Consider the following 16,587-nt stretch of genomic DNA (forward strand, 5'->3'; position numbering starts at 1 on the left):
CTTACTTAAGTGCGGGGGACAGGGACATAACAAGCTTGGGCAACTCCACAGTTCCATTTTCTTAATATCTGATGGTGAAAGGGCGAGTAGATTAATGCACTTTATGCCATTTGCTGTTGACACTTGTGCAGGTGATGTAGGTGAGTTTTTGTCACTTTCTTGCAGGGACACTTTCTTTTTGTTTTGGGTAGGGTTCTCTTGTTTGAGAAGGTGTGCTCTTGGCATCTTGCACTTGGGAGTACCCTTGTTTGATGGGTTTGGGAACAAGGCACTCTGCATTCAAAGATTTGTCTCCCAGTAACATCAATGGGGCTTTCTGTAGCGACAGTAGGAGATTCGGTGTTACTCTTCATTGCTCCTTGAGAGGGAAAAATCTAGATTGAGGTGAGGTCATAGAGGCTGTTATTCGGGATCGTTGGTTGGCGCCTTGTGAGGACGGAGATTCGTAACAGATCTATCGTGTGTACCATGTTATGAGAAGAGGCGGGGGCAGCCGGTGGACCGTTCGGGGTTGGTGTTCCGTCAGACAGGCATCAGGGACATGGGAAGAGTGAGAGTATAGTATAGAGTATAATAATGTGCAACGTGAAGGATGTGAAATATCATAGCTATATTAGAAATAATCATAATAAGAATCTTATAGACTGGCACCCTGCAGACCAACATAGACAGGATTGATATGAGAGTGAGATTGATAGGGTTGATGATGGAGGGATGGTATGGAGGATGTTTGTGGAAGGTGAGGGCTGGGAAGACCAAAATATATTGCTGAAAGAGTGTTAATTAGTCATATCAAATCTGTGTATATTAAATAAGACAGATAAGATAGTAGATACAATTTGCATACTTTCAACAACTACTATTTAATGATGGCGGAGGGAGCAACCATGAATTACACTATGCTGTGAGGCTCCAGGTGTGGTGACTGTGATGGATGTGAGGATGAGTGAAGTGTGTTTACATAAACAACAGCACAACAAGTAATTCAACTCTCAAGCTGGGCCATCAGCAGTCTTCTGTTCACCAACCCCTGCAGGTCCACCACAGGCTTCCCCACTGCCAACGAGTTTAGAGATTCATGGTCATTGTGCATTCATGGTAATCCTCAAAATTATTTGTTATATAGTAGAGTTGAAGTATTAATATCAGAAGTCGATTTGCTGCCAAACGTCAGACTCCACGTTCAAGCCGCCAAGTAACCGTTTAAGTGGAACACCGAAACACGAGGTTTGTCTGACCCTAACCCGACGAGAAATTGAACTAACTTCCTTAAATATATGGTTCCATTCACGTGAGCGAGACAGTTTTTTGCCAATATCTTACCAGGGGAGCATTTTATTTTTTTAATTAGGAATCAGCGTCGAAAATGTACATCGATCCATGTAGGTTTAAAACTGTTCAGGGGCCCTTTCAGAAAAAATTTAGGAGATCGCGATCGATGTAGAGTGATTTAGTACGGTCGAGTAATTTTAATTAATTAATGAAAAAGAACAACGGTTTCGATACTAAATTTTTAAACTGGTATTTGATAATACTCCTTATTTTAATTATTATAATTGAGTTGAACTGAATTATTATTTTTAAGTGTCTAGTGTGTCCGTGGAGAATTTGGAGTTTGCTCAATTTTACATGCTGAAAATAACATTTACGCTTCTCTAGAATTGTTGCACTTGAGCTTGGGTTTTTGTTGTTCTTTTTGTTAGTTTCGGTTTAGCTTTATGGTTCTTGGAAGCGTTGTGTTAATTTGTTAATTCTCTTTTTTTATATTAGGCGCAATGTTGTTATTGCATTTTGCATTCAGGTCCCATGTTTGGGTTTTTGGCTATAAATTACGCTCTATACTATACTAAGGATACTCTCTCTAATTGTGGATTTCTTGGAAATGCACACAGCCCTTCTTTCACGGCTCAGCTTGGCCGTTTCATACCAGATGGGGAAAATTGTATGCTAATTTATTACCACATTAATGAGAGTTCAAATGGGTTGATGAGCTTTGGTGCACATTTTTCTCAAATGAAGGCCGTAACTAAAAACATGTTTTAGTAAACAGTATCAATTTTACAGAAATTAGGTTGGATTATTCAGAAATTTCTCATTTCTATTGGAAAATTCTTGTATATGATTTTGTTTCTGAAGTTTCACTCAACTATGTGTGTGTAGTATCAATACTGTATTTCTAAGAAAATATTCTGTATGTAGAATGTCTGTCTGTGTGTATGACCGCCCACGTGCAATATCAGACGATAAATATGGAACTTGCAAGATTTGAGAGTGAAAAAACATTTTGATCGGTTGTGTTGATATTACGCTGTGTTTTGCATGTGATAAATTTTTAATTGACTGTATCTTCAGGTTGTCTAGGATATTTTTGGGGCGTAGATTTAAACTTATAACAAAAAAAATACTATTTGCTTCCTCCTGTGACACAGGCTTTCTAGTATTTTAATAATAAAAGAAACCAAGTAGCAATTTCAATCTTTTATTTGACAATTTTCCAATTAGTTCCTCAAAAACCAGCTACTACAAAATTCTCGTGGCACTTTTATCTTCCTTAAATTCTATCTCTCCGGGAAGTGCTGCTTAGTCTTAACGTGCCCTTTTCAAATTTCTCGAATATGCCGTGAATGTTCCCTTCTGGTTAGCTTCGAGCAAGTGCGACCTTTGCTCTACACACGCCTTCTCTTCTTCACTATATTCCCTACTCTTTTACTGCTTTTTTCCCTGGACGTGCATGTGTCACTTTCACATCAGGACAACTGTTACAACTTTCAGCCGGCTGACTTTGAGTTAATAATATATCCCTTGTGTTCTCTTGTTCTTGAGCTCAGGGTTCCCAGCCCCCCTATATCAATACCTCCTTCGTTCGGAGCAAAAAATCTTTCGTTGGAACTTATTTCACATCTCACACATCTGGGTGGTCCGGAAATTGTTTGATTGACTAACAGTGCAAGCTTGATGTAAAAGCCAAGTTTTGGTTTTGGACTTTGAGTTAAAATACCAAATATTGGGAAGTACCCGGTTAAAAGTGGGTACTCCCAATGTACGGGGCTGAAGCAAAACTGTGGCGTCAGTGGTGTCAAGTATTGAGACTAATTTTCTGAGTTTTGTGTCTCTTATTGATACTTGATTCGTCATCTGCAAGGTAAAAAATATTTTGTTTTAACCTGCAATCTAGCATGATTTCTTCCTTGTGAAATTACATGATCTTCGTCGCTGCGCACTATGTAAACGCAATAACGGATTACTCTGCCATTTGTGTAGATCTTCTGCAGAATATTCATTAGGTCCATCGTTCGTATTGCTAAGTCAGATCGGAATGTCGAACCCCAAAAATGTCTATCACTGATTGAACCAGACGAACTAATAGGTGTGGCCTTCTTGCTGTTTTTACTGCAACTGTAACACATTCCCATATGTTTTGTGGCATCTGCTCATCTGGTGAGTGGCGAAGGTTTACAGGTTCCCTCTTGTTAAGCCAAGCTCTGAAGTCACATGAGCTATTTGGAGCTAATAATAAATAAAAAAAAAAACAAAAAAAAAAAATAAAAAAAAAAAAAAATAAATAAATATCAGCTCCCTTCATCAATTTTCTGTGTTTTGGAAAAATTGTTCCTCCATCGGCATTATTCTTGAGGCTTCCTTATCACAAACGGTCAGTCCAATTGGGATCATAAGACAAGGAATTTGGTTACATTGAATTTTCTTGTTTATTGGTGGATACAAAGCTCTTTATTTTCCAGGGGGGGGCCTGCCTTCCGAGATCGCATTACAAAGGGGGACCCTCGAGTCCAAAATCTTATATCGATCTTTGAAAACCGAAAAAAATATTTTTGGCTCATAATGATCAGGGTAGCAGGAAACATGAACAAAAGTACATACATACATGCTACATGCTACATGAAGAGGTCTCCTCCTAGTCGTTGGAGTGGCCTACATCACACACATCTCTTCTACGGCGTAACATGTTCCTCCATTCCACTCGCTTTAGAGCCAACTGTTTTACTGCATCTCTGCTGATGTTATCGACACCTGTAAATTCAGCCGCATCCTCGAGTACACAGGCCATCCAGCCTTTGCGGGGTCGTCCTCTCAGTCTCTTTCCATAGTTTGGTTTCCAATCCAGTAAGAAATTGGGAAACCGCGTCTCTGGCATTCTGACAACATGTCCGTACCACCTTAGTCTAGCCGCACCGATGAAAGTTTCGATAGACTTAATTCCAGCACGCCTGAGAACTTCTTCATTGGAGACATGGAAGAACCACTTTATCTTCAAGATTCTTCTCAGGGAGGTCAGATGGAAGACCTCAAACCGTTTCATCTGCTTCTTTGTTGTGTTCCACACTTCGGCTCCATATAACAGAATAGTAATAACAGCAGCCTTGTAGATACGGATCTTGGTGGGCGTTCTTATAGTTCGACTGTTCCATATCTTCCAAAGCTGATGGAACGCACCATTAGCACGCTGGATCCTGATGTCAAGATCTCGGTCAATGGTACCATCCCCACTGATGTTGGCACCAAGATAAACAAAGTTGCTGATCTGTTCAACAGGTTCTCCCTCCACTGTTAGCTTTATACTGTCTCTTTCGGTGTAAGGTCGCTGGGACGCACACTTGCTGATCGCCATGCATTGTGTCTTTTTAGCGTTGATCTTCAACCCAGCATAAGAGGTGTAATAAGCTATAAAGCTATAAGATCAGTGGACTCTTGCAGCCCTTCTTCAGTATTGTCCATCACTGCCAGATCATCAGCGTAGTCACTGTCCATGATAACTTTTTCATCTGCACCCTTTAGTTCCTTTTGCAGTACAGCACCATGACTGATTGCCTTGTGAACCTCGGCCAAAAAGATTCCAAAGTTCAGACAAAAATTAAATACAGGGGGGCCCTGGATATCACCCTGTCCAGTGCCCGAATTAACAGAGAACCAATCAGACATTTCACCATTAACCCTGACAGCACTCATGGTTCCGTTGAAGAATGCCTGAAAGATTCTAACATATTTCTCAGGAAGTCCATAGTGTCTCATGCTTGACCAAATAAACTCTCTTCTGATGGAATCAAACGCTGCCTTAAAATCAATGAAATTAACATAAAGTGGAATGTTAAACTCAATGCAGTTGTGAATAATGGTGCGGATGGAATAAATCTGATCAATACATGAGCGGTTCCGTCTGAATCCACACTGATTTTCCCTAAGAAGACACTCCATTCCAACATCCAGCCTCTTAAGAAGAACCATTTGAAGAACCTTAGAAGACGTTGCCCTAAGAGTTATACCCCTATTATTGCAGCAGTATGAGGTGTCTCCCTTCTTTCCGATAACCACTATAACACCTTTAAGCCAATCCTCAGGGATCACCTCTTCCTCCCATACCTTTTTAAACAGTAGCTCTAGTTGGCCAACAGGAGCACTTCCACCATACTTAAGTTGTTCATTAGTTATCTCATCAACCCCTGCACTTTTGCAGTTCTTCAGTTTCTTTAGAGCATAACTAATCTCATCTCTAGAAGGAGGTCCATCAGAACAAAAGTAGTTTCCAAGAAAACTTTGAAAATTTTTGTCTTAGAAAATTTTCGGTCCGAGTCATTCTCGATACGCACCTCTGAAAGCTGAGCTCCCGCTTCCGAGCTCGTATTGCAAAGGGGCCTGCCTTCCGAGATCGCATTACAAAGGGGGACCCTCGAGTCCAAAATCTTTTATCGAACTTCGAAAACCGAAAAAAATATTTTTGGCTCATAATGATCAGGGTAGCAGGAAACATGAACAAAAGTAGTTTCCAAGAAAACTTTGAAAATTTTTGACTTAGAAAATTTTCGGTCCGAGTCATTCTCGATACGCACCTCTGAAAGCTGAGCTCCCGCTTCCGAGCTCGTATTGCAAAGGGGGGCCTGCCTTCCGAGATCACATTACAAAGGGGGACCCTCGAGTCCAAAATCGTATACTTACAAAATTTTTGACTTGTAAAATTTTCGGGAAAACAATTTTTTCCAAAAATTGTTTTCCCTTTTTGGCCCCTTGCCCAGATTTCATGGGGGGGATGGCCCCCCTGCCCCCCCCCCCCCCCCGCTTCCTACACCCCTGTTCCGGGGTATTCTTTTTGGTATGACTTACTATCACCACTCATTCGAGGAATATATTAAATCAAAGAATATTCATTTTCATTTTACTATATTATTTAATGAAGGTTTATGAATGCATTTATTTGATAGTTTTGATAATCAGATATTTGGCCATTCAAATTACGTTTGATCTGAAAAAATGAGAGTTGTAGCCTCTCAGATGACCAAGATACGAGGCATGACGAGTTTGTCCATTACGTGTGATCAGGTGATTCGATTACCTGATGAGGTGATTAGATGGCCCCGTCAAATTGCAAGGGAACCCAATTAATGTGACCTATCACATAATCACCTAATCAATTTTGTTAACGAGATACATTGAATGCTTGATAACTTCGTCATTTCAAATACGTTTGGCCTCAATTTTTCAGATCAGATGCAACAATTAATTATCTGCAGTAATCTGAAATAAATGGGCGTCTAGCATGTCCGGAAAGAACAATATAGGTGATTTAATATTATATGGGCGTAGTCTAAATATTCAAATTTTTGAACATTGGCAACGGAATCCTCGAATGAGTAGTTACAGCATGCCATCTGCAAAGTTGCAGGTCCATAATATGAAACACGGTGGTGGTATAAGACTCAACGTATGTAACGTTAGTTTTGCCCCACCCCACTACCTGTAGCTTTTCTGGGTAAGGCGTGGCCCCTGGGAGTGGCCTCAGTGGGTTGAGAGGTCGAAACTTGATTTTTATGATGGTTTGGGACAGGTTGAACCCATTTTAAAACTAAAACATGTCCCACCTACCCCGGAACATAAAAGCACTACAGGGGTAAAGATTTAAAGTCTGGATTTTAGCTGGATTTCAGTAATTTTGGGATGGGCGTGGCCCCTGGGAGTGGCCTGAGTGGGTTGAGAGGTCGAAACTTGATTTTTATGATGGTTTGGGACAGGCAGAACCCATTTTTAAACTAAAACATGTCCGACCTACCCTGAAACATAAAAGCACTACAGGGGTAAAGATTATAAAGTCTGGATTTTAGCTGGATTTCGGTAATTTTGGGATGGGCGTGGCCCCTGGGAGTGGCCTGAGTGGGTTGAGAGGTCGAAACTTGATTTTTATGATGGTTTGGGACAGGTAGAACCCATTTTAAAACTAAAACATGTCCCACCTACCCCGGAACATAAAAGCACTACAGGGGTAAAGATTTTAAAGTCTGGATTTTAGCTGGATTTCGGTCATTTTGGGATGGGCGTGGCCCCTGGGAGTGGCCTGAGTGGGTTGAGAGGTCGAAACTTGATTTTTATGATGATTTGGGACAGGTAGAACCCATTTTAAAACTAAAACATGTCCCACCTACCCCGGAACATAAAAGCACTACAGGGGTAAAGATTTTAAAGTCTGGATTTTAGCTGGATTTCGTAATTTTGGGATGGGCGTGGCCCCTGGGAGTGGCCTGAGTGGGTTGAGAGGTCGAAACTTGATTTTTATGATGGTTTGGGACAGGTAGAACCCATTTTTAAACTAAAACATGTCCCACCTAACCCGGAACATAAAAGCACTACAGGGGAAAGATTTTAAAGTCTGGATTTTAGCTGGATTTCAGGTAATTTTGGGATGGGCGTGGCCCCTGGGAGTGGCCTGAGTGGGTTGAGAGGTCGAAACTTGATTTTTATGATGGTTTGGGACAGGCAGAACCCATTTTAAAACTAAAACATGTCCCACCTACCCCGGAACATAAAAGCACTACAGGGGTAAAGATTTTAAAGTCTGGATTTTAGCTGGATTTCGGTCATTTTGGGATGGGCGTGGCCCCTGGGAGTGGCCTGAGTGGGTTGAGAGGTCGAAACTTGATTTTTATGATGGTTTGGGACAGGTAGAACCCATTTTTAAACTAAAACATGTCCCACCTACCCCGGAACATAAAAGCACTACAGGGGTAAAGATTTTAAAGTCTGGATTTTAGCTGGATTTCGGTCATTTTGGGATGGGCGTGGCCCCTGGGAGTGGCCCGAGTGGGTTGAGAGGTCGAAACTTGATTTTTATGATGGTTTGGGACAGGTAGAACCCATTTTTAAACTAAAACATGTCCCACCTACCCCGGAACATAAAAGCACTACAGGGGTAAAGATTTTAAAGTCTGGATTTTAGCTGGATTTCGGTCATTTTGGGATGGGCGTGGCCCCTGGGAGTGGCCTGAGTGGGTTGAGAGGTCGAAACTTGATTTTTATGATGGTTTGGGACAGGCAGAACCCATTTTAAAACTAAAACATGTCCCACCTACCCCGGAACATAAAAGCACTACAGGGGTAAAGATTTTAAAGTCTGGATTTTAGCTGGATTTCGGTCATTTTGGGATGGGCGTGGCCCCTGGGAGTGGCCTGAGTGGGTTGAGAGGTCGAAACTTGATTTTTATGATGGTTTGGGACAGGCAGAACCCATTTTAAACTAAAACATGTCCCACCTACCCCGGAACATAAAAGCACTACAGGGGTAAAGATTTTAAAGTCTGGATTTTAGCTGGATTTCGGTCATTTTGGGATGGGCGTGGCCCCTGGGAGTGGCCCTGAGTGGGTTGAGAGGTCGAAACTTGATTTTTATGATGGTTTGGGACAGGCAGAACCCATTTTTAAACTAAAACATGTCCCACCTACCCCGGAACATAAAAGCACTACAGGGGTAAAGATTTTAAAGTCTGGATTTTAGCTGGATTTCGGTCATTTTGGGATGGGCGTGGCCCCTGGGAGTGGCCCTGAGTGGGTTGAGAGGTCGAAACTTGATTTTTATGATGGTTTGGGACAGGTAGAACCCATTTTTAAACTAAAACATGTCCCACCTACCCCGGAACATAAAAGCACTACAGGGGTAAAGATTTTAAAGTCTGGATTTTAGCTGGATTTCGGTCATTTTGGGATGGGCGTGGCCCCTGGGAGTGGCCCGAGTGGGTTGAGAGGTCGAAACTTGATTTTTATGATGGTTTGGGACAGGCAGAACCCATTTTTAAACTAAAACATGTCCCACCTACCCCGGAACATAAAAGCACTACAGGGGTAAAGATTTTAAAGTCTGGATTTTAGCTGGATTTCGGTCATTTTGGGATGGGCGTGGCCCCTGGGAGTGGCCCGAGTGGGTTGAGAGGTCGAAACTTGATTTTTATGATGGTTTGGGACAGGTAGAACCCATTTTTAAACTAAAACATGTCCCACCTACCCCGGAACATAAAAGCACTACAGGGGTAAAGATTTTAAAGTCTGGATTTAGCTGGATTTCGGTCATTTTGGGATGGGCGTGGCCCCTGGGAGTGGCCCGAGTGGGTTGAGAGGTCGAAACTTGATTTTTATGATGGTTTGGGACAGGCTGAACCCATTTTTAAACTAAAACATGTCCCACCTACCCCGGAACATAAAAGCACTACAGGGGTAAAGATTTTAAAGTCTGGATTTTAGCTGGATTTCGGTCATTTTGGGATGGGCGTGGCCCCTGGGAGTGGCCCGAGTGGGTTGAGAGGTCGAAACTTGATTTTTATGATGGTTTGGGACAGGCAGAACCCATTTTTAAACTAAAACATGTCCCACCTACCCCGGAACATAAAAGCACTACAGGGGTAAAGATTTTAAAGTCTGGATTTTAGCTGGATTTCGGTCATTTTGGGATGGGCGTGGCCCCTGGGAGTGGCCTGAGTGGGTTGAGAGGTCGAAACTTGATTTTTATGATGGTTTGGGACAGGTAGAACCCATTTTAAAACTAAAACATGTCCCACCTACCCCGGAACATAAAAGCACTACAGGGGTAAAGATTTTAAAGTCTGGATTTTAGCTGGATTTCGGTCATTTTGGGATGGGCGTGGCCCCTGGGAGTGGCCCGAGTGGGTTGAGAGGTCGAAACTTGATTTTTATGATGGTTTGGGACAGGCAGAACCCATTTTTAAACTAAAACATGTCCCACCTACCCCGGAACATAAAAGCACTACAGGGGTAAAGATTTTAAAGTCTGGATTTTAGCTGGATTTCGGTCATTTTGGGATGGGCGTGGCCCCTGGGAGTGGCCCGAGTGGGTTGAGAGGTCGAAACTTGATTTTTATGATGGTTTGGGACAGGCAGAACCCATTTTTAAACTAAAACATGTCCCACCTACCCCGGAACATAAAAGCACTACAGGGGTAAAGATTTTAAAGTCTGGATTTTAGCTGGATTTCGGTCATTTTGGGATGGGCGTGGCCCCTGGGAGTGGCCCGAGTGGGTTGAGAGGTCGAAACTTGATTTTTATGATGGTTTGGGACAGGCAGAACCCATTTTTAAACTAAAACATGTCCCACCTACCCCGGAACATAAAAGCACTACAGGGGTAAAGATTTTAAAGTCTGGATTTTAGCTGGATTTCGGTCATTTTGGGATGGGCGTGGCCCCTGGGAGTGGCCCGAGTGGGTTGAGAGGTCGAAACTTGATTTTTATGATGGTTTGGGACAGGCAGAACCCATTTTTAAACTAAAACATGTCCCACCTACCCCGGAACATAAAAGCACTACAGGGGTAAAGATTTTAAAGTCTGGATTTTAGCTGGATTTCGGTCATTTTGGGATGGGCGTGGCCCCTGGGAGTGGCCCGAGTGGGTTGAGAGGTCGAAACTTGATTTTTATGATGGTTTGGGACAGGCAGAACCCATTTTTAAACTAAAACATGTCCCACCTACCCCGGAACATAAAAGCACTACAGGGGTAAAGATTTTAAAGTCTGGATTTTAGCTGGATTTCGGTCATTTTGGGATGGGCGTGGCCCCTGGGAGTGGCCCGAGTGGGTTGAGAGGTCGAAACTTGATTTTTATGATGGTTTGGGACAGGCAGAACCCATTTTTAAACTAAAACATGTCCCACCTACCCCGGAACATAAAAGCACTACAGGGGTAAAGATTTTAAAGTCTGGATTTTAGCTGGATTTCGGTCATTTTGGGATGGGCGTGGCCCCTGGGAGTGGCCCGAGTGGGTTGAGAGGTCGAAACTTGATTTTTATGATGGTTTGGGACAGGCAGAACCCATTTTTAAACTAAAACATGTCCCACCTACCCCGGAACATAAAAGCACTACAGGGGTAAAGATTTTAAAGTCTGGATTTTAGCTGGATTTCGGTCATTTTGGGATGGGCGTGGCCCCTGGGAGTGGCCCGAGTGGGTTGAGAGGTCGAAACTTGATTTTTATGATGGTTTGGGACAGGCAGAACCCATTTTTAAACTAAAACATGTCCCACCTACCCCGGAACATAAAAGCACTACAGGGGTAAAGATTTTAAAGTCTGGATTTAGCTGGATTTCGGTCATTTTGGGATGGGCGTGGCCCCTGGGAGTGGCCCGAGTGGGTTGAGAGGTCGAAACTTGATTTTTATGATGGTTTGGGACAGGCAGAACCCATTTTTAAACTAAAACATGTCCCACCTACCCCGGAACATAAAAGCACTACAGGGGTAAAGATTTTAAAGTCTGGATTTTAGCTGGATTTCGGTCATTTTGGGATGGGCGTGGCCCCTGGGAGTGGCCCGAGTGGGTTGAGAGGTCGAAACTTGATTTTTATGATGGTTTGGGACAGGCAGAACCCATTTTTAAACTAAAACATGTCCCACCTACCCCGGAACATAAAAGCACTACAGGGGTAAAGATTTTAAAGTCTGGATTTTAGCTGGATTTCGGTAATTTTGGGATGGGCGTGGCCCCTGGGAGTGGCCCGAGTGGGTTGAGAGGTCGAAACTTGATTTTTATGATGGTTTGGGACAGGCAGAACCCATTTTTAAACTAAAACATGTCCCACCTACCCCGGAACATAAAAGCACTACAGGGGTAAAGATTTTAAAGTCTGGATTTTAGCTGGATTTCGGTCATTTTGGGATGGGCGTGGCCCCTGGGAGTGGCCCGAGTGGGTTGAGAGGTCGAAACTTGATTTTTATGATGGTTTGGGACAGGCAGAACCCATTTTTAAACTAAAACATGTCCCACCTACCCCGGAACATAAAAGCACTACAGGGGTAAAGATTTTAAAGTCTGGATTTTAGCTGGATTTCGGTCATTTTGGGATGGGCGTGGCCCCTGGGAGTGGCCCTGAGTGGGTTGAGAGGTCGAAACTTGATTTTTATGATGGTTTGGGACAGGCAGAACCCATTTTAAAACTAAAACATGTCCCACCTACCCCGGAACATAAAAGCACTACAGGGGTAAAGATTTAAAGTCTGGATTTTAGCTGGATTTCAGTAATTTTGGGATGGGCGTGGCCCCTGGGAGCGGCCTGAGTGGGTTGAGAGGTCGAAACTTGATTTTTATGATGGTTTCGGACAGGAACTACCTATCTAACCGCTAAAACATGTGCCACCTATCCTGGAACACAAAAGAACTACAGGGGTAAAGATTCTCGATCTGGATTTTACCAGGATTATAGTAATCTTGGGATTGGCATGGCCTCTGGGAGTGGCTTGAGTGGTTCAAGAGCTTAAAACTTGGGGTTTGTGATGGTTTGGGATATGTACTACCTATTTAAACACCAAAACATGTTTCAAATACTCAGCAACACAAATCCTCTTCAGGGCCCAGGGGTAAAGATTCTCATTCTGGATTTTTAAGGATTTGTCACAGATTTCAAGCTATTTGGGATGGGCGGCCTGAGTGGGGTGGATGTGTTACTTAGATTTTCATATCTTATAAGTGTCTATAAAAGTATAAGTACGAGCAGTTTATTGAGGCTTCTGACTTCTACCGTCGTAGATTCTACAATGATAAATATTGTAAAGTACGTGCGGCGCGCAAAATCCACTACAAAATCCACTACAAAATTCAAGGAAACGTCTTCTGTACACAGTACAAGTCACATGACGTGGTCTGAGAATAGACTTGTCCGCGCGCACGTACGTTCCTCTCGAAAACATTTAGAAATCACTGAACTAAGGCATGACTGGATGTGTTATACTTTCGTTGTACTGATAACTTTAACCACCGTAATTGTCTCTTATTACTTTATCACTACTTATAGGGCATAGGCATTAGGTAATGAGGTTAAGTAGCAGTGCCATGTGCCTTCCCACCACAAAGGAAGTTTACTATCTCAATTCTCATTAAGGCCTACCGAGTGGTACACTGGACTGGTACCAGGTATAGTGGGTACCGAGTGGTACACTGGTACCAGGTATAGTGGGTACCGATCAGTGGTACACTGGACTGGTACCGGTAGTGCAGGGTACCGAGCGGTACACTGGTACCAGGTATAGTGGGTACCGAGTGGTACACTGGTACCAGGTATAGTGGGTACCGAGTGGTACACTGGTACCAGGTATAGTGGGTACCGACTCTATCCAGTTTATGGTGGCCGTTGTATTGCGAACTACTCCTTAATCGGCCGAGGCATTCTAGAAAACTGATCCGCGCTGAAACTTCCCTCGGATGTTTCAAGTTAAATTGATTCAAGTTAAAGCTTATCTAGAGATTATTTCAACAATTATTTTGAATCCTATAATCTCACCTCCTCCCCAGGCTGCTACACAACCTGTCAGCTTACAGTCTGTGTGAAGAGAGATTCGACAGCCCAGATCTTACCAACTACAGTACAGTGTCCCTCCTGACTAAAATTCACGGTTCCACTGCATTAGTCTACGAACGCTCCGTACACAATGTCCTTATCGACAATTCCGCTTCCGAGCGTTACTACATTACCACTGACTTAACTTGGGAGAATTTATCCTGTGAGAAGGGGAACTGTAAGGTGGAGAAATGTGTCACCATCTCCGCTCCCCCCGGACTGTTCCCCACGTATAAGCTGCCGAAAGAGAAGCAATGTTTCCCTGTAGTATCAGCTGATATTTATGATGTGTACACCTTATCTCTATGCAACAAAACTGAAGAAAGCGAGATGAAGTTCGAGTTTAAAAGGCGGAACGAGTATGCTAAATCGCTAACTCCCCACATGAAACGAGAGATGCAGTCCAGATTAGTTGAGATTGCTTTGTCTCTGTTGGCGTTCAATGTGGTTATTATTGGGTTCAGTCTGCTTTATAGGTATAGGAAGATCCAAAGCGGTGATGTGTATTGAACTATTGAACTAGGGGGGTTTTATTGTATTATTTGAAAATGTTACAATTTGTGAAAAGGGTTTTGTTGCAGAGGCCAAAAACTATAGTGGGGAATGTGTACACTGTCTATTTTCTTTTATGCTTTTTAACTTTTAACTGTAGAAGTTCGGCAGAGCTGCAACTCTATTTTCTGACAGCTTCTTTTCAGGATATATATTTGATTTATGAAATTTTTCAACCTGCGTGGGCACCGACCGCACATTTTTTTTCGCGACTGTTATTGGGAAACAATCCTACCATATTTTAATTTTGTTGTTCAACATTTAGGGTATTTATGAATTGATTTACCACTTCGAGTTATTTTAAAATATTATTTGGAATTATTTTAAAATAGATTCCAGACTAATGTAATAATTTAAGTGTTTTAAGATTCAACTTATACAGTGTTATAGCAGTGCTACCATTTTAATTATCCATTCAAAACTTGACAAAGTCCTCGTAACCACGCGGATACCCATGATGAATACTCTATTTGGTACCTTAAGTCACATTATTATACACCACCAAACATTGATGATTGCTACAAGCATTCCATTGTGTAACAAAGTGACCATGTACCTTAAACTGTGAGCTAATGGATGGTGCACATATTGCGTAAGCCTGATTTAGGCCATTTTAGATCCGCTCTCCCCTCAGTAATCAGTAATAACCTATAGCTCTATAGATAAATGATATCGTGTGTAACCAGTACATTGGGTGAGCATTTCCAAACCCCATACTCCCATACGCTGGCTCACGCGGTATGTAAACCATTTCTTTCGCTCTAATTTTAAGTTGACCCGAGAACCTTACCAGACAGACGCTTAAAATTAAATGTGGTAATACCGGACAGGATGTGAATAAAGCAAATTTCCGCAAACAAAATATCATTGTTCACGCCCGGATTTCTCCTCTAATCCGGTAATTCTCTGTAGTATCCATTTCAGGTGTCTTCACTTGTTGCCCTAGCAACCCACGTGATGCTGCACGTGGTCATGTGACCCGATACTAGCTGCTGATTGGTGGACTGAACGAAATGGAGAGAGCTGATTGGTATGATTGCTGAAAGTGACACCACAGAGTAAGCTACCAGCTTTTACAGTGGGACAGTAATTTCTAAATAGCGCACTCTACCATGGTTTATAAACCAGATCATAAAGATTTATATCATCTTCTCAATGTGATGGAGCTGGTGTGTTCAGTTTTGAGCAAATTTCCAACTTTCAGCATTGAAAAAAGCTTTTATAGTATCTATTTGCGAGTGTATTCCTGGCCTTATACTCATAAACTAACTGCAGAACTGTGATCCACCTTCAGCCAGATTTACCTTCACCAATCTCCTCCGTAGTTACCCATGCGAAGTGTTACCAAAGGAGCGGAGGATGAGATTGTTATCTCCGGGATGTCCGGACGGTTCCCGGAGTCGGAGTCCCTGGATGAACTCTGGAAGAACCTCATGTCTAGGGAGGACATGATAAAAGTTGACGGTAGTTCTTATCTTAAATATTGTTTCTTCAATTAGTTTAATTAATTTCATCCTTTAACCTTATCTTAGTTAAGTTTATTGTGACATGTGTAGAAATGATTTGTTGCTTCCGTGTACTTTGCCGTAAACAAGTTTAATTGAACTCAGTATTTAATAAAACATGTCCCTATACAGACAGACGCTGGCCAGTGGGTGTATTTGAAGTGGACACATTTGGAAAACTGAAGGACATCAGCAGGTTTGATGCCCCATTCTTCAACTTCACCGCAGATCAAGCTAACCAGTGTGCTCCGGATGTCAGGGTGATGCTTGAAGTGGCTTGGGAGACCATTGTGGATGCTGGGTGTGATCCTAAGAGTTTAGAGAATACTCCTACTGGGGTTTATATCGGTATGTACTGGGGTTTATATCGGTATGTACTGGGGTTTATATCGTTATGTACTGGGGTTTATATCGGTATGTACTGGGGTTTATATCGGTATGTACTGAGGTTTATATTGGTATGTACTGGGGTTTATATAGGTATGTACTAAGCAGTTACATCACTGCTTATAATGCGATAACATTATTTTCACCACGGTGAAAATAGTTTTATCCACCGAGGCGGAGCCGAGTTGGATAAAACGAGTTATATCCCGAGCCTGCGAGGGATATAACTCATTGTTATCCCAGTTATTGCACCCCTATCTAATGCATTATATTAGCGTAAACAAGAGTGAGATAACAACTTTTACATTATGGACAGTTACACACTGATCATGGGAGAATGGGGTTTACATCGGTATGTACTGAGGTTTATATCGGTATGTACTGGAGTTTATATCGGTATGTGCTGAGGTTTATATCAGTATGTACTGTGGTTTATATCGGTATGTGCTGGGGTTTATATCAGTATGTACTGTGGTTTATATCAGTATGTACTTGGGTTTATATTGGTATGTGCTGGGGTTTATATCGGT

The 16,587-nt window shown here is 42.4% G+C and overlaps 3 protein-coding genes across 3 annotated transcripts in view; all 3 read left to right on the plus strand.

Moving 5' to 3' along the window:
* LOC134812718 (uncharacterized) overlaps positions 1–14,550 on the plus strand; it is a 114,234-nt gene extending 99,684 nt beyond the window's left edge. The window contains exon 3 of the mRNA XM_063820252.1: positions 13,568–14,550. Within this exon, the coding sequence (XP_063676322.1) occupies positions 13,568–14,123 (556 nt within the window). The 3' untranslated portion in view covers positions 14,124–14,550. The remainder of the gene's footprint in view (positions 1–13,567) is intronic.
* LOC134812705 (POU domain, class 2, transcription factor 2-like) overlaps positions 1–16,587 on the plus strand; it is a 1,142,226-nt gene that overhangs the window by 601,986 nt on the left and 523,653 nt on the right. The window lies entirely within an intron of this gene.
* LOC134812704 (fatty acid synthase-like) overlaps positions 14,818–16,587 on the plus strand; it is a 63,289-nt gene continuing 61,519 nt past the window's right edge. Inside the window, exons 1-4 of the mRNA XM_063820231.1 lie at positions 14,818–14,903; positions 15,090–15,223; positions 15,491–15,629; positions 15,803–16,018. Of these exons, the coding sequence (XP_063676301.1) occupies positions 15,497–15,629; positions 15,803–16,018 (349 nt within the window). The 5' untranslated portion in view covers positions 14,818–14,903; positions 15,090–15,223; positions 15,491–15,496. The remainder of the gene's footprint in view (positions 14,904–15,089; positions 15,224–15,490; positions 15,630–15,802; positions 16,019–16,587) is intronic.

Source organism: Bolinopsis microptera, chromosome 3 (genome assembly GCF_026151205.1).
Source record: "Bolinopsis microptera isolate Bmic1 chromosome 3, MBARI_Bmic_1.0, whole genome shotgun sequence".
Classification (NCBI taxonomy): Eukaryota; Metazoa; Ctenophora; class Tentaculata; order Lobata; family Bolinopsidae; genus Bolinopsis; species Bolinopsis microptera.